The following is a 26,677-nucleotide window of genomic DNA, read 5'->3' on the forward strand; positions in this document are numbered from 1 at the left end:
ATTGTTTGACTCCTTCTTCTATAGTCACTATATGTAACTATCTCCAATGCAGTTCAAACAACACCCTGCTAAGATGGCAGCGAGGGTGCATAAGGGAGCATTATGAAGGCAACACACTTCACACAGTTGTAAAACTCTATTCACTTTGACTTTATTCATAAAGACAGACAATAAGATACAGGTCTTGCTTTGTGAAGTGTCACCAATTGAATTTTTTGCCGTTTACATACATAATATTTGTCAATTGAGAAAGAAGAGGACCCATGTCTCTCTCTGCCATCACCAAAGAGGCCAATTCACACATAAGAACAAGTGATTTAGTTACCCCTAGAGGTGTATCAGGACAAGAACTGCCAAGTCTATATTATTCCAACACACACATCTTTAGCTCTGAGAACTGTTGTGTGAGAAAAGAGTCAATTGCTGCAAAAATTAACTTGCACCTTTCTCCAATGCCCTGCACACTGATAATCCATGCTCTAGGGTCCTTCTGATTTTGTGGCAGCATGGAAAGAGTCCCAGGAGAAGCAGCAAGTGAGGACAGGGTCAAGCCGAGGAATGTCTCCCTGGACAAAACGAAGCCCGCATTCCCTCACTCCAGGGCAGCCAGCTCTTTGAGAAGCTCCTCTTTCTCCTGCTGCAATTCCAGCATCCTCTGTTTGTTTTGCTCCAAACGGTCCTCCAGCCACTGCAGGAGTGGGCCACTGATGGCTGACATCTGGCTGCAGAGGTTCTTCGTGAACACTGGCAAGGAAGGCAGATGCAACCATTACTCGAGATAAGCCCTCTCTATCTGCAGGTCGACGTGCCAGCAAAATTAGTCTTAGCAATTAACTTTTTCAGCTCCAAGAGTGATCATATCCAGGTCAATTTAGCACAGAGTAGTGATAAGAAGGGCAAGGAAGAAAATCCCCCATGGGTTGCTTTAGAGTGCCAGGGGACGATGCTATCAAACCATGAAATGTTTCACCAACCTCCATAATCACAAATCAACACATCTGTACTACATAAGAGTTTTTCCAAATCTTGGTGTTTCTTCTGTAAGACCACCCAATCCTGGGAAAATGGCACAGAAAGGGCAATGACCCTTAATTTATCAACAAGTCATATAAAAATCCATACTTTTGGCCCCCAAAATCTGCCCTTGACTTATACATTAGTATATGCAGTACCACCTCTTCACAAAACCTGTTCACATATAAATAAACTCACTATACTTGCAAACTCTTGGTGTAGAAGAACAACCAGTTACTGATTATCAGGGCTCAAAAGCCTACTTACTTTAAAAATGTGTAAACAACCAAAATAACATGTCAGTGCACTTGAATTGGAAACCCTTACCTGAGCCATTGTGTATCTTTGTTATTGAATCCAGATGAGTAAGGCTAAACATAGTGAGGGAAAAACAAAAAAAGAGACAAAGGAAACTATTAAGATGGCTAAGCGAAGAACACAGTTTATTCAATTTTATATTGTATCAGTTCTTCCCATTTTATTTGATGTTACACCCCCTTCCCTCCAATCACACTACTTTAATGTACAATAAGGATATTGTTGATAAAACAAAAACGCCCATCCATTCCAGATGCTTCCATGCAGCTCTCACAAAGGCAACAAGATCTCTCCCATGGTTTATCCCTAGCACCTGGCATTCAGTAGCATACTGATTCTTATAAAGTAGATGTATTCTGGACATTTCAACTTTTTTTGGAATTGAGAAGGGGTAAGTCTAAAATCTAGGAATGGGACTCAAAAGCATTTGGAGTCTTGTTTGAAAGAAAAGCAGGATATAAAAAAATAAGAAGCCAGGGAGAGGTGGTGTCATAGGAATATTGCTTTCTGAGAAGTCCAGATGGCCTAATTTGCCCCTAGGGCCTAAGGTGTCCAATAATAAAATAATAAACTTTATTTATAGACCGCCCTATTTCGCCGAAGGGACTCAGGGCAGTTTCCAACATATGGCAACCATTACATGCCCAAAGAAAACCATACAGTTTACATCAAGACAAAGCACATTAGACAATAAAAACAACCTAACTGTAACTTAATAAACAAAATGACAACAAATAAAATAAAGACTAAAAATGAAAAAAAAATATAGAAAACATCATAAAATAGAATAGCCCAACGTTGTTCTACTTTATGCAAAAAAGATAGAAGGGACCTTGAAAAGCCACCCATAGTATACTGATCATCCCTGTGATTTGGGAAAGAAGAAACACTTGATTTACCTGTGAATTTTCCTATAAGCATCCTGCTCCTCTTGACACAAAATCTTAGGCAGTTCAACAGCTGACTCAAGACACACTTTCCCAATGGTGTTGTGAGGAACAACGTGAATTGGAATTTCAATCCTTTCGTATCTAGAAAACAGAAAAATATCAGTGTAATTGTCCTATATGTGGACACTAGAGTTCTACAGAACAATGCTATTCGTGCTTACTTGGAGGCAAGTTCCACTTAAAAGGCAAGGCTTTGCTGAACTCTTCAACTTACTCTGAGCTCTTTTGGGCTTGAATGGACTGGAAAGAAGTGTACAGAATCCGGCCTGTCTGAAGAAATCAGCAGACACAAGTTCATGAAAAACAAATTAGTCATGTTAACTTACCCATCCCCAAACACAACAGTTTATTTCAGTTTATTAACCCTAACCCTAACCCTAACCCTTAACCTGATTCATATCCACTCTTTGAAGAGGTGGGAGACAGAAATAAAAAGGGAGATTAACCCCTTCCATACCTTTTGCAGCATCGCCACCCTGCTAATCATGATTCTATATTATCCATCACCAGACTGCCAAGTATTATATATACTAACCACCATCAACTCCTAGGCATTCCAATATACCAACCACCATTAACTGCGGGACATGACATAACCCTTCTAATGCCTGGATAAAGAACATAAGCATTTTGGATATTGCAATCCCCTCCACTGACTATGTTGGCCAGGGCTGGGGAAAAATTCAAGACAACAACAGGTGGAGGCCAACACATTCCCCGTTCCTGCTCTAAATACAAACAGAATGTTCATTCACACAAGGACAGATAAGTGAGATATTTGCTTTGAGACATGAGTGGATGCCATTTATCTGTATCCTGTTTACCTTTGTGTTTTTGTCCTCAATGAAACAGGAGAATATAAGCCCCACAAAGCCTTGGTCCATCATTTGATACATTGCTTGTGTACGGACATCTATGTACATAAAAAACAGGAAACACAAACCACAAAGTCAAGAGTTCCCAGGTCCCTCCTTGAAAAGTAACCATAGGGTCATCATTCTTGAATACTCAAACCAGACACAGATGTCATTTTTATGCAGAAACAGCTAAACTTTGGAAAGAAACACAAAAGAGAGGACATCTGATAGATTATGTTATAATGCAAGCTGCAATCAAGCTCAAAAGAATCCCTAAAGTCATTTTTGTTGAAATACAAACAAATACAATAAAAACCCCACATCAATGAAAAAAAGAACTAGTCCCATCCACCATTGTCCAGCTAAGGCACTGAATAATAATAAAAAAGATTTGTCCACTGGCACTTCACCCTCCTTTTTGGCTGCTTCACCCCTATGCCATAGAGATGGCCTATTACGTAGATTAATAACCACCACCTTACAGGGGTTGCTCGGTACTGGCCATGCAGGAGAAGGCTGATAAGAGCTGTGGCTCAGCAACATTGGGAGGGTCACACATGATCCATACCATCCTAGGCAATACAAGGGACAAACTTCAAAGAGAATTCTCTTACCTACATGAGATGGCCAGACTGTTATATGTGGATGAGAATGATACCAGCCCACAACTCTCATAGGCCGCCCTGTTAATTCAGCCAATCTGTGTGCTAGTTAAGGTCTTGTTTTAAAAAATGTTAGATATGACTACACCCTAAGCTTAGCTGACTCATGTAATATCAGACTAGTTACAAATGTAAATCACTTCTAAAAAGTATACGAGACAAAAAAAAGTATTCTTAATTTTTTAAAAAACCACTGTTTTTCATAGATACCCCATAATTTCCATCAAAGGATATCTCTGCTTCCGTTGAAGCAGCCGAGAGCTGCTCAGGAGAAATCTCCACGCGGTCCTTTCTTTTATCCGACCTCCGGAGAATGATCACAGAATGAATGTGGACAATTCGGCTAGTGTCGACCTGGAGATAAATCCAGAAAACAACCCTTATTGATAGCTCCTTGTATTTATGCCCCAGTTCAAGGCACATATTGTGGGTTATTCTGCCTTGATATTCTGGGTTATATAGCTGTGTGGAAAGACCCCCAGTTCAGAGCAGAATGTGGGATTTTATATGGGGACGAGAGACAGGGCCTTTTCAGTGGCGGGGACGAGAGACAGGGCCTTCACGGTGGCGGGGACGAGAGACAGGGCCTTCACGGTGGCGGGGACGAGAGACAGGGCCTTCACAGTGGCGGGGACGAGAGACAGGGCCTTCACGGTGGCGGGGACGAGAGACAGGGCCTTCACGGTGGCGGGGACGAGACAGGGCCTTCACGGTGGCGGGGACGAGAGACAGGGCCTTCACGGTGGCGGGGACGAGAGACAGGGCCTTCACGGTGGTGGGGACGAGAGACAGGGCCTTCTCAGTGGTGGGGACGAGAGACAGGGCCTTCACGGTGGCGGGGACGAGAGACAGGGCCTTCACGGTGGCGGGGACGAGAGACAGGGCCTTCTCAGTGGTGGGGACGAGACAGGGCCTTCTCAGTGGAGGCTCCTCGGCTGTGGAACTCCCTCCCCAGTGATATCCGGCAGGTTCCATCCCTTCTGAGTTTTAGGAAAAAAGTGAAGACTTGGCTTTGTGAGCAAGCATTTGATGAGTGAATTCTGTTGGCTTTGACTCGGGCCGGATCATGGTTCATGTACAAGGTTTTGCGGACGAATGGTTCAAGTATTTTATACTCTATTGTTTTAAATGCATTTATTGTATTTTGTTAAATTATCCAATTGTTTTAATTGCTTATGTTTTATCTTTTTGTATTGTATATTGGCATTGAATTTTTGCCAGACTGTGAGCCGCCCTGAGTCCCTTCGGGTGAGAAGGGCGGGATAGAAATGAGGGAGATATATAAATAATAATAAATTATATAGCTGTATGGAAGGGCCCTCAGGACCCTGAATATCAAGGCAGAAAATCCCACAATATCTGGTTTGAACTGGGTTATCTGAGTCCACACTGCCATATATTCCAGTTCAAAGCAGAAAATGTGGGATTTTATTCAGCTGTGTGGAAGGGGCCCAAGAGACGGGAGGAAGGGCAGCAAGGCCTGGGCCTGCGCGCGGACGCCTCACCTCCCCGATGCAGAGGCCCATGACCTCCTCCTTCTCGGTGCTCAGCGCGTGGTTCAGGCAGACCAGGAAGGCGTCGGCCTCCAGGTGGGCCGCCTGCACCGCCATCCCGACCTTCTCCCAGGCCGGAGAACCAGCAGCCAATCCCCGAGACCCCTCTCCTTCCGCGTCTCCCGGACAACGCCGACTTCCGGTTCCGGTCCCCAAACATCCCTTAACCGGAAGCGCCCGGCCAGCTCCCGCAAGACGCGCTGTATCGGTTCCGCTGCTAACGCCGTGCCAGGTCGGTTCTGCTGTTGGGAGAACGGGGACAGTGTGTCATTATTATTGCTGCCATTACTGGGGGAAGCTGGAAAACGAATAGGAAAAGGGGAGGGCTCAATAAATAGGGGTGTGTGGACCTACTCGAGCGAAGGCTTGGCCCTCTCCGTGCAGGCCTCTCGCCTGTTGCCATGGGAACTCCTCAGCGGGGCGCATTCCCCCTTAAAGGAAGCCGGCCTGGTTTGTTGTTTTTGTTGTTATTGTTGTTGTTCTGTGTCCCCTCGAGTTCCAACCCTTCTCCGAATTGGCCCAGAAGGGTTTGCCTTGGCCTTCCTTCTGAGGCTGAGAGAGTGTGCCTCGCCCAAGGTCACGAAGGGCCCTTCCACGCAGCCACATTACCCAGAATATCAAGGAAGAACATCCAACAATATCTGCTTGGAACTGGGTTATCCGAGGCCCTTTTCACACTCCTGAATAAATTCCCACATCTGCTTTGAACTGGAATATATGGCAGTGTGGACTCAGATAACCCAGGGCCCATAACCCAGATAATTCAGACTGGGGGTCAGCCTGTTGTAACTCAAAGCACAGATGTCTATAATCTACAGTGAAACGTAAAAAGGAAAGTATGGTATATAATGTGAGGATACTACGTTGGTAATGTAATATTATCTTCTATATAAACAACTTTTAGTGGCACTTGTTATACAAGCTGCAAAAGAAGGGGATTATGGTGTCATATTAACAACAATCTAAACTGGATAGTGGTAGATCATAGCCCTCTGGAAACTCTTATGTTTACTAATAGTATATATTGCAATGAATACTTTACTTTAGGTATCCACTACTTATATTCTCTTTCACTACATTAGTATAGTTCTTAACATAAAGGAATACACTTAGCAACACTTACAAAGGTATTATGGAAAAACTATTCCTATTTATAGTTTAAGTGTCAGTTATGTCAAATAGAAATCAAAACCAGATAAAGTCTTATTGTTGACTTAATAACAATCAAAATTGCTGTCGCAGCGTTGAATCAAGGTAAATAAACAGTTCTTAACATGCATATGTACATAAAGGCAACCCTTCACATAGGCCTTAACATAAAACTGTTGTAGTCTCTAGATTGATTACAATCTTGTCCAATCAAATAAATGAAAAACAAGCAGAATCTACTGCCCTCTTGATAGTGTTCTCAAGTGTTGCTGGAGCATAGAAAAAGACAGTTCAGTAATTAATATATCATCTTTATAAGTTCTTCTCAGAGTAGCTCTTGGATACCAGACATATCACGATGTCTTAAGGGTTAAATAAATAGATTGTTGTTTCTAGATGTTGATACCAATCCGTTGTAGGGTATCTGGGATGGCCAAGTGATCTGTGGTGCCGGGGATGGTTACGACTGGTTTCCCGGGTATAGGCCAGTTTCGTTGCTTCTTCAGGTAAACCAGATTTCCCACTGTTTGTTTGGGCTAAAGAGTGGTGTGGCTCTGCCTTCTTGATTCTTCTATACATATAAAAATAAAGAGAGAAACTATCTAATATACACTCCTGAATAAATTCCCACATCTGCTTTGAACTGGAATATATGAGTGTGGACTCAGATAACCCAGGGCCCATAACCCAGATAATTCAGACTGGGGGTCAGCCTGTTGTGGCAGATTCAAAATCACATCATTTATTCATGGCACTGAAAAGAGTCAGGCTCTTTCTTGCACTTTCCCAGCAGCACTTATCTGGTTGGCCTAGGCAGGATTGATTCAGAAGTGAAAGTTTTCTCAGCAAAGTTGCCCCACCCTTCCAAACTGCGCCTCAAATGTCCCAAGAGGCCTTCAATTCACACATTCAGAAATACAGCATTCAACCGGCATCACTGCACTATTTCCCCATGAATCCTATTAAGGTCATTCACTCTAACATAACCAATTACAAAAAAATATATAGTGGTTTAAGAGTTTGATAAATTTCGTGTTCATGCAAAACACTGAAATTGTGGAAAGAGGACAGTCAGCTTAGTAACTATGGATTCCAAGGGTGTCTGAATTGCCTTTCAATTTCTTAAAAATGGGGGAAGGAACAGCATTGTGTGTGCCGATTTCATGATCTGAGTCCTACTTCCTGCTTGGAAACAGGTTGCATGGAACTTATATAGCACTGACTCACAGTTTCTCAAGTCTGCGCCCTCCTCAGCATATGGCATGCTTAGCAAAAGGGCTTGAATGAATTCTTTTGGCTCGAGAATTGGCCTTTTTCAGTCTGATTGCAGGTGCAAAGAGCGCTTTTCTCTTGGGAGTTGACACTTGAGTCCCCTCCATTTTTACTAGATTTATATTCTCAATGTATTTACGTGTTAAGCCGACTTTCCCTTTATAAAAGTTCAGAATCTTGTTGCTGTTTAACTGCTTGTTACCAAAAGAAAGAGAATGTTGGTTTTTTTCTGTCCACTGGGAAAACATACATTTTTTCTCCCTAAAATCTTTATATCAGATTTCTTGTTTCTTTCCTTACATTACTAAAGTATGATTTTCCTGATCTGCATTTTGCTATTGTTCATCCTTTATCCAGTTTGGGACTGAGAACGCCATAAGAAGTTTCATCTGTAGGATGATATTCTTGTACATATTTCATTTGTGTTTCACTTTGTATAATCAATGGGATAATAAAATAATTGTCCGTGTGCACGAAGATCACCACGTCACCAATGACTGGGAAGAAGCATCTTCTTTCTTTGAAATACCGTTTGTGATTCTAGACCAGAAAACACTGCCTAACCATTTAGTTAGAGCAGGGAAAGGAAGGGCAGGAGAATATCCTGCTCATTTGGAAGGAAGTGAGATAGCAAATTTCCCTCCTCCTTCTCATTGTTTTGAATTCTTTCTCTCTTAATTATTGCCAGCAAAGGTAGTTACTATGACTGACCGGTTATTTTGAATCACAGCTCTCATCGGTCCTCACTATTGGGCATGTTTACTAAGGCTGGTGGGTATCTGGAGGACCACAACTGAGCATATAGTATTTTAAGAACAGCAGAAGAAAGAAGTAAAGCAGAGGTATGATTGGTGCAGTTCCTCTGACTTCAAGATTTTCTGCCAGAATGAGACCAGCCCAGATCCTCCCTTCTCTGATGCCCCACGGAAGCAGAGAGTAGAGAGATGAAGAAAAAACATCAGAGAAAGGAAAGAAGAGACAGGAAGACAAGCTGCTGAAAGGACTCAGTACCAATTAAGTTGTCAACTAAGGTATCTCCTGGACAGATTCAGTCAGTCACACAGCATGAATCCTCAAATACTTTGCAGATGACATAAAGGTCTCACTGAACAAAGTCAGATTACAAGTCATGGCTCTGTAGCACTACTTCTTTCTGAAGATGAAATGTGCCCTTTAGGTGAGGTGTAACTCATTTTGAATTCCTTCTACGGTTACAGTGTGGAAGGCATATATTTCCTAAATTTCTCCCCTACTAACCCCTTTCCTCATTTTTTAAACGTTTCATTAAAAAACAAGTTTTTATGCCTCAGTTAACAAAGCAGATATATCCTTGGGCATTTTTAAATAGTTAGATTGGTCTGTTCCTGTACACCAAAACCAAAGAGGAAAAAAGGAAGAATAACAATAATATCCAGCAAACTTTTTTTACTCAGAGCTAACAATATGGGTATATAGAAACCAAATCAGGCTAGCCTTGCATGAGAGATTGAAACATTTTGAACTTTCTAGAGCCCATTTGAAGGCTTCTTCCAAATATGATTTTCACTCACTTTCTTCCACTTTTCTCATTATTTCCATTTTGGTGGTTAAACCTATAGATCTTTTTAATGTATCAGGGCTAGCTGGTGAGGCAGGCCCTTTTTGCTTTGCTGATTTCACATAAACAGTAAGGGATTCTGGAAACAGCTGCCATTTATCTGGCTGTTGGAGGCAGGAAAATGTAACTCCAATAGGATTGGCTGCAGTAGAATCCCACACTTCCCCACATCAAATTTTATTGCAATGCTTACTCTTCGGACATTGCAATCAGATTCTCTGGTCCTCCTTCATCATCCTCCCAGTGCTGATGTTGCTAAAAACCTAAAGCGGGAAATGTACTCAGGCAAAAGGAGCTGGTGGGCTGCAAAAAGAACGTTCTGGTTGAGAGGCTGTGTTAACTGAGGTATATGCTTGTACAACAGAACCACATGCTAGGTGGGTAGAGAACTAACAGTTCATTCCGTGTCTTTATTCCAAGGCCAAGGGGACCATGTGTAGAAGGGGAATGGAGGGAGGGCCTTCCTAGCAACGTAATTGGGAATGGCAGAAGGAGAGGAAGACGGTGATGCCCTGTCCCCACCTGTCCGCCTTTGGGTGCGACGGACGGGTGTCTATTGTGATGAGAACCAGAAGACATGGCTAGTGACACCCGAAGAGGCAAGTAAGAATACTCCCTGCACTTTTTTGTTTGGATGACTTTGATGTTTGGCTTGAACTGTTTAAGCAACTGCTCACATTTTCTGCCCTTTCTTCGTTGTTTTATGCTTCTCCTCCAGGAAGCAGGCACCCTCCAAGCTCGGATAAGAAGGGTCCAGGTCCCTCTGGGCGAGGCGATGCGCCCCAGCCGCCTCCCTGCATCCCAGCTGCCCCACATGTGGCAGCTCTCAGAGGGACAGCAGTATCGGGATAGTAACTCCCGCAACTGGGGCATCGAACACCATTTAATGGTAGGTAGAACCCCAAACATGCTTAGCTGTGAGTTTTTGAAAAGCTGGCACTGATGACTGAGTTGATCTGAAAGCTCTTTTTGTCTCTTGCAGATCACTGGAGTGGAGGAGCTACTCCTGAAACTCCTGTCAAGTGATTAAATTTAGTAAGTATTGCTTTCTCTTCCCTCCCCCAACGGCTTCTTCCTCAGTTTTTTCCATTCCACTCGCAGTAGTTCTTTAATGATGGTTTTTTGTCTTTCAGGAGCTGTGCCTCTAGGATGCTGTCCCTGTTTGTTTTTTATGTGGTCACTCCCAACACTGCAATGCCGCTGCCTCTGTGGCAGAGTGTGCCCAGCAGCTCTCTTAACAGCCCACAACAGTGCCACCTGAGACCTTAGGACAGACTGTGGAGAAGTGTTCCCATGGCCCAGTTGAAATAACAGGGGGAGTTTTAGGTACGCAGCATGGGATCCTCATGCTTCAGTTGGAAAAAGATCAGAGCACCAAGATTATCACATGTTAAGGGTCAACAAGAGGTAGCAGCTACACCAGTGCTGTTCTGCAGAGGTCTGCAGAAGAATTTGGATGGTCATTGCTTGAGATGCAATGCTGGATGAGATCAACTCTTAGTGTTATTTAGTAATACACTTCATAAGTTTTTTCCCAATTAACACTATTCTGTTCTCTATGGCTGCTGTAAATTTGGTTCGTGTATTAGTTGTCTGTTCTAGCGTGACCAGAAGTTACTTCACCCTTTTCTTGTTACACAGGGCGCTGGCATCCAGGGGAGAACCCTGTCTCCAACATTCAACCTTTGCTCTTTTTTATGATCTCTGTTTAAAACACTTTTGTCTCAATAAAGTTCACCACCAGTTGCTGTCCCTTGATAGATACAATCCTCCTTAAGCATGTTAGCATTTGGATTGAAGAGAGGTGCTTTTCAGTAGAGAGTAGCATCAGGGACGTGCTCCTCTTCATATCATTTCAAAAACCGGCATTTTGCAAGGCTGTGTGGGTTAGGGGAAAGAACTCTGGAATTGCAAGAGTGAAAAGTACCGATCTGATCAAGAAAGAAAACCTTCAGACTTTCAAATATTTCTCGGTCTTCTTTGTTCAACAAACTTTGTGGGAGGCAGGAGGTGCTTGTGTTGTATAGGTTCACCTGGGTGGATAAGGAGAACTCGCTCTGATGATGGCAGTGGGTGGAGTGAGGTCTCAAGAGTGGAGTCTTGTTTCTGGGCAGTAAAAGATATGAAGAGAGCCTTAATCTTGCTTTCCCAAGTTCTTTTGGAGTTCATACAGGCTTTATTTAGACCAAGAGTGAAAAACCTTTGGCCTAAAAATTCCATTAGCTCCATGCAGCATGGGAATTGTAGTTCAAAACATCTGGAGAGAAAAAGCTCTTCTCACACCGACTTACATTGTGTTTTGCTAATTTCCTAGTCAGTTCTTACACTTCTTACTAATATAATGCTTTCCTCTTCTTTTAGCTCCCCCGGCCATGGCTCAGAAGGATCCCTGTCAGAAATATGCCTGTGAAATCCAGAAATGTTTGCAAGGTATACCACATCTCTTGGCTCTTCTTTGATTTTATTATTCAGAGCCATCTAATATTTTCTCTTTCTATTCAATAACCTGATGTGTTTTTTTAAACTCCTGAAGCAGCAATACTGTAATATTAATAATGTATTTGGTTGGTTGGTTCATCCTGTCTTTCCTCTAATGCATTTAAAGTGGAATGCATGGCTGTTTTATTTCTTACTTTGTTTTTATGGCTATAGATGTGCAAGAGAGGTAAGACTAAGAGAGTGTGGCGCGAGATCATTCAGTCTGATTTATGATTCAGTAGGGTTTGAATATGCCAACCTCACATGGTGGCTGAGCAAGACTTATGAGAAGGGAAAGCTTTAACCTGCTCTCATCAGCAAAGGAGTGCAGTTTTTAGCCTAATCCACTGCCAGCCCTAATCTCCTGTAATGAACAGCAGGGATTGGGTTTCCTGTCATTTTAATCCAGCTCTCTCCAACTCCAATTAATTGTGTTTTTAGTTGTTGTTTTCCATCCAATGTAAAGAACAGTTATTGAGAAACTCAAAGCAACATATTAATTACCAGTACTAATACATATTACATTGCTGTTTTTAAATTGATTCTTCTACGGATGTCAGCAGATATGTTATAACACAAATTTTCCAAATCATATTGTAAAATTTCCAGTAAGGTATGGTCTTTGCAGTCCTCTTAGCTTAAGATTATGAATCTCAATGTTCACTTCTATCAAGGGGTGGGTATTTGCACAGCAAAGCCCCACCTTTTTAATGTAAATATGAAACACAAGGGGAAGGGGCTGGAAAAGAGTATTTTTAAAACGTGACTACTGTAAGGGCAGTATTCTTAAAACGTGACTCTCAATGAGGGGTGATCATATACTAGTTTTCAAATTGTTTTTCCCCCTCCTTCCAGCAAACAACTATGTGGAATCTAAATGTGAAGCTGCCATCCAGGAGATGAGAAAATGTTGTGTCCGGTATCCAAAGGGCAGATCTATCTCTTGTTCGGGGTTTGAGTCGGAGGAAAAAGCGAAACAGAAGCCAGTTCTGGCTCCCAAGGGATTTCCCACCCCACGATCCTGAGGAGACACGGACTGCTGGGGAGCACAGGCCTTTCCTGCAAACTATGTAGCTGCACAATACCTCATCCATCCCGCTTGCATTGGAGCACATTCCAGGATGCAAGCCAGCTCTTCTTTCAGACATTCACAGCAAGAAAGCAACAAGTGTCTGTTAAGATTAGAGCTGTTCAGCAGTTCTACCATCAAAATGTAGTCCTGCTTTAGCCTTATTGTGGATTAGATTGGAGTAGAACAATTTGGTGTGTTAATGTTCAGTGTCATCGAAATCTGTTGTCACGAGTAGCAATATTCCACTGCTAGGTGGAATCCAAGCAGTCCTTTTTGCTGTTCGTTCAAGTTTCAGACAATCTTGTTAGACATAGTATGTAAATTAGTCTGTTGTGAATCTGCAGAACCTTTATTTCCAGTAAATGAGGATTTCCCAGGCTGCTCAGAAGCTGCCCTCCTCCTGCCTTTTTGCTGTGCAGACAACGTTGGCAACAGAAGCTGCCTTCTCCATTCAGCACAGCAATAGTTAGGTTACCTGTGTGCCTCAGTATCCTTGTCTGCAACCCATCTAACCTTTGGACTATCCGGTCGATCCTTTGGATTGTAGATTGAGTAGCACTGATCTCCAATTGCACAATACTGATTTATGTGAATGCTGTTGAAATTTCAGGGATAATTATAGTGTGATGTGGAGCTCTCCCTCGCCTTTGTAAAGCAATAGTCACTTTATGGAGTCAGAGTGGTGAAAGGTATTTTTTAAAAACCCTTCACTCTGCAACTTATGTGAGCAAAGTGCCATTCCAATGAATGGAATTGGAGTGTGCTTGTAGCATCACTTTCCTCACCCAATTTAGACCCTGCTGAAGACAACCCAGGAGATGTTGAGCCTATTTTAGTACCCTTGTATCAATCTAGTACCTCATCATTGTTGAATAATTTCAAAACCAGTGCAATGTTCTGTGTGCATTAGTCAGCAGGCATCACCAAAGCCAGTGGAATAAGTGTGTGTTGAATGTTTTTAAATTCCATGCTGCAAAAAATAAAACAAAGAACACAGGACTCAGAACTAGTTTTTTTTAAAAAATTAAGGCACTGAAGATCACATTTTTCTTCCCTTTCATTTTAAATCAACCTTTGTCCCAATTTCCTTTGCATAATGTGCACACAGATTTACTAGAACGTGTATGTGAATTCTGGTGTCATGGGCCAGCTCTTACTGGGGTGATACTATTTCTAAAAATGGAGGGGTGGGCTTTGCCAACCTTTGGTCTAGAAATCTGATTTCTTCTGGAAGAGCTTAAGGATCAAAAACAACTATTGCATAATAGAAGCCAACAAACTTAAGTTATGGGCACAGTGACCCTTGTCCATAGACTCTTTTGTCTTGTTTATGATCTGTCTGAAGACCTACAGGAAATCAATCAGCTAAGTAATGGTCACTATTGTTGAAAAGCAGTAATAGTGTTATGTGTGCAGATATTCTGAGGCCTGAGAATTATTGATGAAGACTTCTAGCTCGTCAGTATTTCACTTATTACTGTTGTTGTTGGATTCCTTGCCCACTTCTCCTCGTGGCTTGAGGCAGGTCACAACATAGCTAAAAACGCATCTTTAACATATAAAATACACATATCAAAATGTATGTTTATGAAATACATATACTAAGATACATAGAACAAAGATGAAAATATAGTAAACACAAGATGTGAGTTTAACACTCAATTAGATGGATGGATGGTCTTGATCAGGAGAGGTCATTTTTCTGTGCCCAGGGGAAGAGATGCAGCTTTAGGCAGAGTATTTATTTATTCATTTATTATTTATTTATTTACTACATTTATATGCCGCCCTTCTCACCCCAAAGGGGACTCAGAGCGGCTTACAGATTAAATTTACATACAATATTATATTATCTGCATAGTACACTACTGGCAATAAATTACTATATTGTACTATATCAATATATTGTAATATTATTAGTAATAATATATATAAAATATATAATTTATACTATTAAATTGTATTATTAGTATGTGCTTTGCACGCAGCAGCAGCAACTAAATTCAGTCTCCAGCATCTTATTTAACAATAGGCTTAGGTGTCTGCCTGAAGCTCAAGAAAACCATTGTCTTATCAAAATAGCCAATGCTTGATTTATGGCCTACACTTCTATAGGAATATAGAGTAGCCTCAAAGGTACTGTGTACAAAGATATCTTGAACTGAGGCTGTAGATTAATTCTAATTGAAAGATATATTCAGCCTCTTTAACTAGAGCATCCTCTCTAATTGAACTGGGATAAGACACAGCATTCGTTAAAATGAGATTATTGCTAGACTTTTAGAATAGACTTGTGGAAGTCATGTGTCTCATTAACTCAGGTCCCACTGATTTTAATGGATCTTCTCTTAAATATGGCTCATTCTGCAACCATTCCCATCTGCAATGTCAGAGATACAAATGGCCAGCTCTGTCCACCACTCAGAAGTCATGCCTGCTTTCAGTGTTTATTTTCAATGTTGAGAGTAAACAAACATAGCACTCAAAGGAAGCTCAGCAAAAATGGTTTATTTTGTATTCTCACTCCACGCAAACATTTAATTTAAATACCATATAAAAACACTGTAAAAACCTAAGTGTTTCTCTAAGTGCAGCTGGTTACTGGGTTTGAACTTCTTTTTGTGACCCCAAACACAATGATGTGAGATTGTCCCTTCACTAAAGACACTGCACTCAGTACTTTGGATAAACATTAGTGGGACTGGGGGACTTTTCATATGGGTCAGCTGCTAGATAGTTATTAAGGCCTAGAAACCGTCACTGAAGCAGTTATGGCAAAAACTGCACAAAAGAACTGACAACACCCAATTATCGAAATGGACTGGGGGGAAAAAAGAAAATGGGGCAATTCCCTTTTTCTTTTTTTGGCAGAAGCAAGCTTTTGCAGCAATGTCATTAACATTTGAGGCATTTTAATAGCCCAAACTATGAGTTATTTCCAAACACAAAATGTATAGACAACCCAGATCCTGCCAGCTTTATTCCTGCCACATCCAACATTGAATTGTGAAAGTCCTATCATGTTGTCAACATCTTTTAGGTGCAAGGGATCACCCATCCCATCTCTCTGAAGATTAAAGCGATCGCTTACATCATTTGAAGAGGATTTGAAGAGCTCTGTGGTAGCGCACTTGCTATGCACATAGAAGGCCCTTCATTCAATCCACTCAAAAGGCTCTCAGCTAAAATAGTAATGGTGATTATCCAAAGCTATGGGAAACCCATGCCAAGAGGGAGGACCACATGAAGCAACTGTTCACCTCACCATGCATGGCCCAATCTCATATTCCAGATCATGTAAGCCTTGGTTGTTAACCTTGGTAGGTATAACAAAAACTTCTGTATGGCCAAGAGAAGTAGCACATATTTTATATGATTTGAAGAAGGGATTGATTCTGCAATGAGACCAAGGGATTTGTCTTATTACAGTTTTAGGTATAAGTTTTCAAAACAGACTGAAAATCTCTAGGAAAACAAGTTATTGATGTTTTCCCTCTTCCAAAGCTTTGGCAAGTTCAGCAACAGTTAAACATACAACTATCCTATAACACCCAATAAAGGAAGAGGTTTATTGTGGCGCAAAACTTCCTGAACTACAACTTCTTAATACATGATTAAAGAGCCTCTAGTTCATGAAAACTTAAAACAATGTCTGCTGGAACAGACTGACCTAGTGCAAGGGATATCAAAGCAGGAACTGCAAGAGAAAATACACACTAAGCATCTGCTTTCTCCCATCTATAGAACCCTAAATTGATATTGCTTGGGCAACTCCCTCCTATCCACAGCTATTAACTAGCTATGGGTATTTGTTGTTGAGTATATGTGCATGCAATGAATTAATATATTTTCCTGCAGTGACTGGAAAAACAATTATATGCTGGAGGAATTGGAAATATAGCCCATAAGTATCAGGAGAAATGCAAACTTTAGCCTTCCACCTAACACAGATCTCCTGCAGAGATAAACCAACATTTCTCAATCTGGTCTTCATACCATTTCATGGAGCGAGAGTACCATATGAAAGAAAGTGGCAGAAAATATGCAATTCTACTCTCATTTCACAATGGCAGCTGCTAAAAATACCATTTTTATCTAAAAAGCCTCCCAACTCTAGCAAGTCATCTTCTATCCTCACCACCACCGAGAGCATAGTTCATCTTTAATGTCTACTCCATCCAAGGCTATGACTGGTGAGCATTCTAAATAATACTTTTAGGGAGAAAGATCTTCCTGCTTGCCAGTCCTCCTTCAGCTGGAGGACAGCAGAAAATACAGCAGAGCAGTCAGAGTTTCCACATGTCATTCCAGCTCTCTGGATTCAGCCAGAGGTATAAATAACAGTTTGTGCAATGCCAAGAGGATCTGTGTTTTCCAGCTCTGGCTCTGCCGAGCAGTATACAGAGCCTGTTCAAGGAAGAACCAGGCAAATGCTAAATACTATTATTTCATGACGGGCCCGGATCCTCCCTTGTCCTCCCAGAATGGGCTTGAAAGAAAATAAACAAAACAAGAAAGTGCATATAAAGACAAGGGAGTGATTATTATACGGATAGCCACAATATTTTGAATAGGTCACCCCACTGGGACATTCTGAAAGATCTAAAAGGTACCGATAGTATCCAGTATGGTAATAACTGACTTTGAGTCTAATCCTTCCTCCCACCAACCAGCCAATAAATTAAAATGGGGAAAGCCCCAAGGACGATATTTTTGGCAGCAATGATGCATGTACAAAGAGGAAGACAATTCAAGAGGGAGAATGTTCCTGCAGACAAGTCTGCCAATGGAGTCAGAAACTGGAGAGGAAATGGCAGTTGTACAGGGAACGGTAGAGCAGCTTGATCTGGTCGGCTCCTAAGACGCCAAGCCAAGCAGAAACCCTCCAACGAACCCTCCAGTCAGGATAACATTTTTCTTCAAAAAGCGGATCACCTGGGTAGAAGAGAAAGGAGACTTGTGTTGGCCAAACTAGGGCTCCTTGCTGTATCAATTCTTAAGACATGGCAACATTTGCATGGCTCAGCAGCCAGTTAGGAAGACGTAAAAGAGGAAGGTATGAGTATCTCTCTTCCCTTGATGCACTGTTCAACCAAACAAGTGCCCAGATGTCCAGCAAGAGCCCACTGACCCAACACAATCTAATGCTCACAGAAAGGTGAATCCTACAGCTCTTCAGATGTCAGTGAACTATGAAGCCCAGCCAGCACATCCCACAAAAGGAATGCTGGCAATCCAACATGTCTGGAGACTGATGTCTGGCAGAAAAAGGGACTAAGGATCATAATGTATGAGTATCAAAATGTTTTTTTAAAATGATGTTTCTTGCTTCATAAAGTACCACTTCTAAGTGGCCAGCTGAAAGATCTCACCTCGTCCACTCGGGTCTTCACCTCTGGCGGTAGCTCAGTGTTAGGGCTGCTGCGGAACTTCAACTGCTCCTTCGCTTTGTTCACATCTCGCTCAACCATTTTCCAGTCGACTTTGATGTATCCCGTGTGATTGGCAACCTGGAAAAGGGGAAGGTGCTCTGAAGCATATTATGTACCCAAACCCAGGTCTTTCTGGAAGACTTGCTCCCATCTACCCTCCATCGACATCACTGTGGTCCTAGGAGAGTAATCCTTCAAAGGGCTTTTAATGTAGGAAATTGCGATGAAAGTAATGTTGGCATTTTACATACGGATTTTTCCACAATGGATTCCACGATTCCTCCTACTTGGTCTGATGAGTAAGAAGGTAAATAAGATCTGAAATACATCCCTTGCAATTTACTTATACAGTAGAGTCTCACTTATCCAAGCCTCGCTTATCCAAGTTTCTGGATTATCCAAGCCATTTTTGTAGTCAGTGTTTTCAATATATCGTGATATTTTGGTGCTAAATTTGTAAATACAGTAAAGTCTCACTTATCCAACACTTGCTTATCCAACATTCTGGATTATCCAACGCATTTTTATAGTCAATGTTTTATTTATTTATTTTTATTTCCAATATTTCTATCCCGCCCTTCTCACCCGAAGGGTCTCCGGGTGGCGTACAATTGGCAGCAATTTGATGCCGATACATCATTAAAAACAACAACATATAAAAATATATTACAACCAATTAAATACAGTATAAAATATAAAACATAAAACATATGCTTAAAATCCGTTCGTCCAATATCCTCCAACTTTATCCATATAACAGTCTGGGTCGTCTTTATCATTTATTCGTTAAAAGCCTGGGCACATAGCCATGTTTTTAAGGCTTTTCTAAAACTCCAAAGGTTTTCAATAAATCATGATATTTTGGTGCTAAATTCGTAAATACAGTAATTACTACATAGCATTATTGTGTATTGAACTACTTTTTCTGTCAAATTTGTTGTATAACATGATGTTTTGGTACTTAATTTGTAAAATCATAACCTAATTTGATGTTCAATAGGCTTTTCCTTAATCTCTCCTTATTATACAACATATTCGCTTATCCAACGTTCTGCCAGCCCATTTACGTTGGATAAGCGAGACTCTACAGTAATTACAACATAACATTACTGTGTATTGAACTGCTTTTTCTGTCAAATTTGTTGTAAAACATGATGTTTTGGTGCTTAATTTGTAAAATCATAACCTAATTTGATGTTTAATAGACTTTTCCTTAATCCCTCCTTATTATCCAAGATATTCACTTATCCAAGCTTCTGCCGGCCCATTTAGCTTGGATAAGTGAGACTCTACTGTAGTTTCCTTTCTGCCTAGCTCAGTTGGGAGATCTATCCTTCAAATGTGCTGCATTGTAGGACATGGGAGTGAACACACCTTTCTCTATGGCAGAGGTGTCAAACTAGTGGCCATCTAGATGTTTGGGATTCCAACTCCCAGAAGCCCTAGCCAGTTTGTCCAAAGGTAAGGAATTCTGGGAGCTGAAGTCAAAAACAACTGGAAGGGCACAAGTTTGACACCAATGCTCTATGGAGTCAAGGGAAGGAAGATGAGTAACCTGGGCCTAGATCTCAATAGCTTACTTTAATGGGGATAGTAGGAACACTGGACATATTCTGCCCAGAGCTGGAGTTTAACAGCATCTGTAGGGCCATATAATTATTATTTTATTTCTTACCCATCTCTTCCTGTGGCTCAAGGCAAGTTACAACACAATTAAAATACATAAACATTGTAAAAATTCTATAAATAATATACATATTTATAGAAAAGATACATATTAAAATGTATTTCTATAAAATACTTATTAAAAAGCATGGAACAGAGATTAAAGACAAGACAAGAGTTTAACATTCATGCTTTAATGTGTTGTTGAAGGCCTTCATGGCCGGAATCACTGGGTTGTTGTGAGTTTTCCAGGCTGTACAAACTAAGGCCCGGGGGCTGGATGCGGCCCTCCAAGGTCATTTACCTGGCCCCCGCCCTCAGTATTAGACTTAGGCTCACCCAAAGTCTGAAATGACTTGAAGGCACACAACAATAACAATCCTACTTAACTTGATTATCTCATTGGGCAGAAGCAGGCCCACACTTCCCATTGAAATCCTGATAGGTTTATGTTGGTTAAAATTGTTTTTTTTTAAATTATTGTATTGTTCTTTCATTTACCAATATTGTGCTATGGTAATAATATAATATATTGTGTATACATATTATATTATTAATAATATTATAATGCCATACAATATAATAATACTAATAAAAATACAATATAATATTAATTATACATTATATATTAAATTTAATATTACTAATAATATTACCATATAGTGGTATAGTACAATATTGTAATATATAATGCTAATATTGTGCTATGCTAATCTATATATATAAAAGAGTGATGGCATCAGGGCAGCGGACAAAACAACAAAACTACAGGCCCCCCAACCTCAAAATTTGACAACACAACCCATCATTCACGGCTCTAGGTTGATACAACAAAAAGAAAAGAAAAATAAAGTCCTAATTACAGGGAGAGGAATAATAGTTTTTATCCAATTGCTGCCAGTTTGAAGGCTAGGCTCTGCCCACTTGGTCTCCTAGCAACCTCCTCAGCCCAGGGGACAGGCACAGTTAGGCCTCACTTAGGCCTCTTCCACAGATTATCAGATTTGAACTGGATTATATGGCAGTGTAGACTCAAGGCCCTTCCACACAGCTATATAACCCATTTAGAATCTTATATTATCTGCTTTGCACTGGATTATCTTGAGTCCACACTGCCATATAATCCACTTCAGTGTGCATACTAAACATAAAGACAACCATACAATAGACATTCAATACCACCACTACCTCAACAATTTCTCACCAACACCACCAGACAACGCCACAGCAACGCGTGGCCGGGCACAGCTAGCACTGTAATATATTGTATGTACATACAACTTGTAAGCCACTCTGACTCCCCTTCGGGGTGAGAGAGGGTGGGATATAAATGTAGTAAATACAAAAATAAATAATTGTTGTTGGGGGGGTTTTGCACTACAAATAAGACATGTGCAGGGTGCATAGGAATTAGTTGGGTTTTTTTTTCAAATGATAATTCGGCCCCTCAAGAATCTGAGGGACCATGAACCAGCCCTCCACTTCAAATGTTTGAGGACCCCTGCTGTACATGTTCCAGAAGCATTTTCTTCTGAAGTTTACCTCACAATCTATGAGGATGCCTGCTATAGATGTGGGTGAAATGTCAGGAGGAAATGCTTCTGGAACATGGCCATACAGACTGGAAACCTCACAACATTCATGCTTTAAACTGGCTGGCTAGGCCACTTCACCATACGTTCCCTGGGCCTGATCTATGAAAACAGAGGATCCCAATGGTTCTCTGTTCACTCCCAATAACATGCATCAAAATGTGACCACAATGCAGTACTGCCAAGGAGCAGTAGGGAAAACTCATTGCATGTTCAATCTGGGCTGTGGCGCAGGCGGGAGAGCAAGCCAGCTGCAACTAGCTGCAATGAATCACTCTGACCAGGAGGTCATGAGTTCGAGGCCCGCTCGGAGCCTATGTTTGTCTTGTCTTTGTTCTATATTAAAAGGCATTGAATGTTTGCCTATATGTGTAATGTGATTTGCCCTGAGTCCCCTTCGGGGTGAGAAGGGTGGAATATAAATGCTGTAAATAAATAAATAAATAAATAAATATTGGCTACACAAGCCTGGCCTGGGGTTGGAATCCAGATAATGACCTAAATGGCTCACTCGTGTGAAAAAAACACACATGTTATAACTACAGGTTAGAAAAAATACCCTTTGGGGCTCACTGCTTGCAGGATTCTGGGTAGACCATAAAGGAAATGTTTGCAGCCCTGATCAAAATTGTATTTTGGAAGTCTCAAAATACGCTTATATAGTTACCAACCTGGAGCAGAAAGAAGCCGCCTCCCACGGCAGTCGCAGCCAGCTTCCCAACCTTCTGGAAAATGAAGCCAGTGCACCTGCACATCGAAACGTAGGGAAATGGCACTTAAGTATACAAAAGTAAGAAAATATAAGAGTATAGAGCAGGCATGGGCAAACTTTGGTCCTCCGGGTGTTTTGGACTTCAACTCCCACAATTCCTAACAGCCTACCGGCTGTTAGGAATTGTGGGAGTTGAAGTCCAAAACACCCGGAGGACCAAAGTTTGCCCTACTCTTCCTCCCTCCTTCCCAGCAATGCACACAAAGCCCACACAAAGCAAAGCGCCTCACCATCCTGTGGCTCCTCCAATGGCCAGCTGGCTGGCAACGCTGTATTTTTCCGCGCTGGACCCCGAGTTTGGCTTAAAGAGCTTTCGCCACCAGGGCCGCCTCTTGGTGTACTCGGCCAGGTCCAGCACCTCATCAATACCTTGCTTTCCTGCACGTTAATAGGAAGAAGGCATAAAAGAAAGCCAATTATACAACTGCTTTTTAGTCTGCCTCGCAATCTATGTTTCACTGTTGCACTGAAAGCATACGGAAAAGGAGAGGCTGCTGAAAGAACCAATAATCGTCCCAGGATGCAATTTGGGACAAGGTTTCAAGACCTACTTCCCAGTGGCACCACAGAGGGCCACTTCACCTTGCAGCAGTGGCATTGCAGAGGGTCACTTCACCTAGTCACAACTGTTATGGTACAAAACATACCAACCAGACCTATTTCCCAGTGGCATCACAGAGGGACACTTCACCTAGCAACAAGCTTTATGGTACAAAACAGACCAGACAAATCTACTTCCCAGTGGCATCACAGAGGGCCACTTCACCTCGCAACAGTGGCATTGCAGAGGGTCACTTCACCTAGCAACAGCTTTATGGTACAAAACAGACCAGACAGACCTACTTCCCAGTGGCATCAAAGAAGTTCACTTCACCTAGCAACAAGCTTTATGGTACAAAACATACCAGACAAACCTATTTCCCAGTGGCATCACAGAGGGCCACTTCACCTAGCAACAAGCTTTATGGTACAAAACAGACCATACAGACCTACTTCACAGGGGCATCACAGAGGGCCACTTCACCTAGCAACAAGCTTTATGATACAAAACAGACCAACCAGACCTATTTCCCAGTGGCATCACAGAGGGCCACTCCACCTAGCAACAAGCTTTATGGTACAAAACAGACCAGACAGACCTACTTCCCAGGGGCGTCACGGAGGGCCACTTCACCTAGTAACAAGCTTTATGGTGCAAAACAGACCAGACGGACCTACTTCCCAGGGGCATCACGGAGGGCCACTTCACCTAGCAACAACTGTTACGGCACAAAACAGACCAGACAGACCTACTTCCCAGTGGCATCATAGAGGGTCACTTCACCTAGCAACAACCTTTAAGCTACAAAACAGACCAGACAAACCTATTTCCCAGTGACATCTCAGAGGGCCACTTCACCTAGCAACAGTGGCATCAGAGGCCCACTTGGCCTAGCAACAAACTTTATGGTACAAAACTGACCTATTTCCCAGTGACATCAGAGCGCCACTTCACCTAGCAACAAACTCAATGGTACAAAACAGAACCTATTTCCCAGTAACATCATAGAGGGCCACTTCACCTAGCGACAGCAGCATCGAGGGCCACTTCACCTAGCAACATCCTTTTATGTTATAAAACTGACCTACTTTAACCTATATACAGAAGCATTTTGAAAATAATTTGGTGCTTGGAAGAAAGTTTGTGTGCACTGAACCCCGCCCCATCTATACTGTGGAACTAACGCGGTTTGATACCGTTTTAATTGCCATCGCTCACCGGCCATGATGGCGGCGGCCCGCTCCTTCTCCTGCTGCAACTCGGATCGCCTCCGCCGCTTGGCCTCCTGCTCCAGGCGGACCAATGAGGAGGCCGAATGGACGCCAGGCTCGGGTGACGTCGGCACGGTTAGCCCCGCCTCTTCCGGCTCTGGCTCCTCCTCGTCGTCGTCGTCCAGCTCCAGGTCCGAGTCCATCTCTCTCTCTCTCGCCCTCGTTCGGGGAAGCCTACGAGGCCACGCCCCCCACCGCGTTTGCACCCGCCCACTCCGCGCCTTTGCGCCAATGGCGGCCTGATTGTTGGTCTCCTAGGCAACGCTACTTCCGCGTCATACAATTGGAGCCGTTGCAATCCGCTTTAGTTGCCATGGCTACCCTGGCATTTAGGGGGCGGACCTCCGTATCCTTAACAGGGGATTATTTTGCATTATGTGCTTAGTGTAGAGCAGGCCTGGGCAATCTTGGGCCCTCCAGGTGTTTTGGACTACAACTCCCACAATTCCTAACAGCCGGCAGGCTGTTAGGAATTGTGGGAGTTGTAGTCCAAAACACCTGGAGGGCCCAAGTTTGCCCAGGCCTGGTATAGACTCATATGAACTGCATTATATGAGTCTACACTGAGCATATAATCCACTTTCGAACTGCATTATATGGCTAGGAATACTCTGTTGTAGTTCACAATGCTTCACCAGAGTATAGCTCCCATTAGAGGATGCCAAAGTGGTGTCAAACTGCAGTAATTTGGCAGTGTGGATGCAACCTCGCAGAGGTTATCCGTCTCATTTCCAGCAGGCTGGGGCAAATGTGAATAATGATAGCCTTATAATGGCGCTAGGTGACTTGGTTTCCATTTGTAAAATGCTAGTGCGAGCTGTTCAGCAGTGGAACTCTCTGCCCTGGAGTGTGATAGATGCTCCTTTGTTGGAAGCTTTTAAACAGAGGCTGGATGGCCATCTGTCGGGGGTGGTTTGAATGTGATTTTCCTGCTTCTTGGCAGAATAGGGTTGGACTGGATGGCCCATGAGGTCTCTTCCAACTCTAGGATTCTATGTTATCGAGAAATGGACACCCTCATACAGTAGAGTCTCACTTATCCAAGCCTTGCTTATCCAAGCTTCTGGATTCTCCAAGCCATTTTTGTAATCAATGTTTTCAATATACAGTGACATTTTGGTGCTAAATTCATAAATACAGTAATAACAACATGACATTACTGTGTATTGAACCAATTTTTCTGTCAAATTTGTTGTATAACATGATGTTTTGGTGCTTGATTTGTAAAATCATAACCTAATTTGATGTTTAATGAGCTTTTCCTTAATCCCTCCTTATTATCCAAGCCTCGCTTATCCAAGGTTCTGGATTATCCAAGCCATTTTTGTAGTCAATGTTTTCAATATATTGTGATATTTTGGTGCTAAATTCGTAAATACAGTAATTACAACATAACATTCCTGCGTATTGAACTACTTTATCTGTCAAATTTGTTGCATAACATGATGTTTTGGTGCTTAATTTGTAAAATCATAACCTAATTTGATGTTTAATAGGCTTTTCCTTAATCCCTCCTTATTATCCAAGATATTCGCTTATCCAAGCTTGGATAATAAGCTTGGATAAATGAGACTCTTCTGTAATTAGACACGGACGGAATTGAACATGAATTTATTTATTTTTCCCCTTTGAACTGTTTTTTCAATGTCGAAAGATTGCTCCTCTTCAACTACAGAAAAGCTCAGCTACAGAAATATCTCCCCTTGGATTGCTATGAGTTTTCAAGGCTGTATGGCCATGTTCCAGAAGCATTCTCTCCTGACGTTTCGCCCACATCTATGGCAGGCATCCTCAGAAGTTATGAGGTCTGTTGAGCACTAACTCTGCTGATATCTTCTTTGGTCACTGAGAATGAAAAATCTTTGTTTTTCCCTCTACCGGTCTGTGTCCTGATTGGGACTTAGGTGGAATATCCTTTCCTGCCATTTGAATCCATTGTTCCCGTTGCAGCAAAAAACAAGTTTTCAAGTGTTTCAAGGAAACTGGGATTCGGCCTGTACATAATAATACCCCATCGGTCTCTTGGCTGCATCCATCGATTCAGGATGAAACCTCAGCAAGAAGGGGATTCTTGGATAGAGAAAGAAAGGCCACGCTGCAGCCGCACTTCCAATATTGTTGATGTAAAAGTGTTGCTAATCGGCGATCGCAGATTCCTGATGCCACAGGAAACCCAGTAATCAGATGTAGCTGTGGGTATCATCAGACAGATTCTACACCGACTACTGAGCAGCCCATTGGCATCCAATCCCAAGGAGTCCTGGTCCCTCTTGGCTCAACCAAGGGCCGTTCCAGATGATCATGATGCTGGTGACGTTTTGAGCATATTCCTGTGATGTATTCCCTGTGAAAACATATGACTGATCCAAAGTCACAGTTAATGTCATGCGCCAATGCAGCCCAACTTCATTTCTTTGTCTAATGCCCTAATACAACATTAATTTACTATACTGACCTATCAGTGACCTTCAGGAAGCCCACC

General features: G+C 42.1%; 4 protein-coding genes and 1 non-coding gene across 9 annotated transcripts; 2 read left to right on the forward strand and 3 right to left on the reverse strand.

Moving 5' to 3' along the window:
- Positions 1-126: 126 nt before the first annotated feature.
- brcc3 (BRCA1/BRCA2-containing complex subunit 3) lies at positions 127-5,497 on the reverse strand. Its single transcript, XM_062963704.1, has 8 exons — positions 5,307-5,497; positions 4,035-4,155; positions 3,754-3,840; positions 3,107-3,195; positions 2,497-2,552; positions 2,232-2,363; positions 1,342-1,385; positions 127-744 (listed from the first exon to the last, which is right to left on the reverse strand). Exons 1-8 carry the CDS (start codon positions 5,409-5,411, stop codon positions 593-595), a joined length of 786 nt encoding a protein of 261 aa, XP_062819774.1. The 5' UTR covers positions 5,412-5,497; the 3' UTR covers positions 127-592.
- Positions 5,497-10,644, forward strand: mtcp1 (mature T cell proliferation 1). 4 transcript variants are annotated; one of them, XM_062963707.1, is made up of 5 exons: positions 5,497-5,586; positions 9,793-9,975; positions 10,095-10,261; positions 10,355-10,407; positions 10,506-10,644. In XM_062963707.1, exons 2-4 carry the CDS (start codon positions 9,855-9,857, stop codon positions 10,400-10,402), a joined length of 336 nt encoding a protein of 111 aa, XP_062819777.1. In that variant the 5' UTR covers positions 5,497-5,586; positions 9,793-9,854; the 3' UTR covers positions 10,403-10,407; positions 10,506-10,644. The 4 variants fall into 4 exon arrangements, with proteins under 4 accessions (XP_062819777.1, XP_062819779.1, XP_062819778.1 ...); XM_062963709.1 differs by lacking the exon at positions 5,497-5,586 and adding an exon at positions 5,593-5,804; XM_062963708.1 differs by lacking the exon at positions 5,497-5,586 and adding an exon at positions 7,543-8,952.
- cmc4 (C-X9-C motif containing 4) lies at positions 5,503-13,921 on the forward strand. 2 transcript variants are annotated; one of them, XM_003227796.4, is made up of 3 exons: positions 5,503-5,586; positions 11,734-11,802; positions 12,706-13,921. In XM_003227796.4, the coding sequence occupies exons 2-3, from the start codon at positions 11,745-11,747 to the stop codon at positions 12,873-12,875; spliced, it is 228 nt and encodes a 75-aa protein (XP_003227844.1). In that variant the 5' UTR covers positions 5,503-5,586; positions 11,734-11,744; the 3' UTR covers positions 12,876-13,921. The 2 variants fall into 2 exon arrangements, with proteins under 2 accessions (XP_003227844.1, XP_008119337.1); XM_008121130.3 differs by lacking the exon at positions 5,503-5,586 and adding an exon at positions 10,557-10,698.
- Positions 13,922-15,410: 1,489 nt separating this feature from the next.
- LOC103280859 (FUN14 domain-containing protein 2) lies at positions 15,411-24,389 on the reverse strand. Its single transcript, XM_062963705.1, has 5 exons — positions 24,143-24,389; positions 22,614-22,761; positions 22,283-22,358; positions 18,295-18,432; positions 15,411-17,857 (listed from the first exon to the last, which is right to left on the reverse strand). Exons 1-5 carry the CDS (start codon positions 24,336-24,338, stop codon positions 17,780-17,782), a joined length of 636 nt encoding a protein of 211 aa, XP_062819775.1. The 5' UTR covers positions 24,339-24,389; the 3' UTR covers positions 15,411-17,779.
- Positions 24,390-26,351: 1,962 nt separating this feature from the next.
- mir222b (microRNA mir-222b) lies at positions 26,352-26,441 on the reverse strand. Its single transcript, NR_163046.1, has one exon. It is a non-coding gene; the product is annotated as a microRNA mir-222b (primary transcript).
- Between the last annotated feature and the right edge of the window lie 236 nt (positions 26,442-26,677).

Source organism: Anolis carolinensis, unplaced genomic scaffold (genome assembly GCF_035594765.1).
Source record: "Anolis carolinensis isolate JA03-04 unplaced genomic scaffold, rAnoCar3.1.pri scaffold_12, whole genome shotgun sequence".
NCBI lineage: Eukaryota > Metazoa > Chordata > Lepidosauria > Squamata > Dactyloidae > Anolis > Anolis carolinensis.

Excerpts from the sequence above, each read along its gene's own strand:
- LOC103280859 (XM_062963705.1), bottom strand. The coding sequence starts at position 24,338 with ATGGACTCGGACCTGGAGCTGGACGACGACGACGAGGAGGAGCCAGAG. Across the intron at positions 22,762-24,142 it reads GGCCGCCGCCATCATGGCCG|GAAAGCAAGGTATTGATGAG; the intron begins GTGAGCGATGGC and ends ATTAACGTGCAG. Across the intron at positions 17,858-18,294 it reads TGAAGACCCGAGTGGACGAG|GTGATCCGCTTTTTGAAGAA; the intron begins GTGAGATCTTTC and ends TCTTCTACCCAG.
- cmc4 (XM_003227796.4), top strand. The coding sequence starts at position 11,745 with ATGGCTCAGAAGGATCCCTGTCAGAAATATGCCTGTGAAATCCAGAAA. Across the intron at positions 11,803-12,705 it reads AATCCAGAAATGTTTGCAAG|CAAACAACTATGTGGAATCT; the intron begins GTATACCACATC and ends CCCTCCTTCCAG.
- brcc3 (XM_062963704.1), bottom strand. The coding sequence starts at position 5,411 with ATGGCGGTGCAGGCGGCCCACCTGGAGGCCGACGCCTTCCTGGTCTGC. Across the intron at positions 4,156-5,306 it reads TGGGCCTCTGCATCGGGGAG|GTCGACACTAGCCGAATTGT; the intron begins GTGAGGCGTCCG and ends ATTTATCTCCAG. Across the intron at positions 745-1,341 it reads AAAGATACACAATGGCTCAG|TGTTCACGAAGAACCTCTGC; the intron begins GTAAGGGTTTCC and ends CTTCCTTGCCAG.
- mtcp1 (XM_062963707.1), top strand. The coding sequence starts at position 9,855 with ATGGCAGAAGGAGAGGAAGACGGTGATGCCCTGTCCCCACCTGTCCGC. Across the intron at positions 9,976-10,094 it reads AGTGACACCCGAAGAGGCAA|CAGGCACCCTCCAAGCTCGG; the intron begins GTAAGAATACTC and ends TCCTCCAGGAAG. Across the intron at positions 10,262-10,354 it reads GCATCGAACACCATTTAATG|ATCACTGGAGTGGAGGAGCT; the intron begins GTAGGTAGAACC and ends TGTCTCTTGCAG.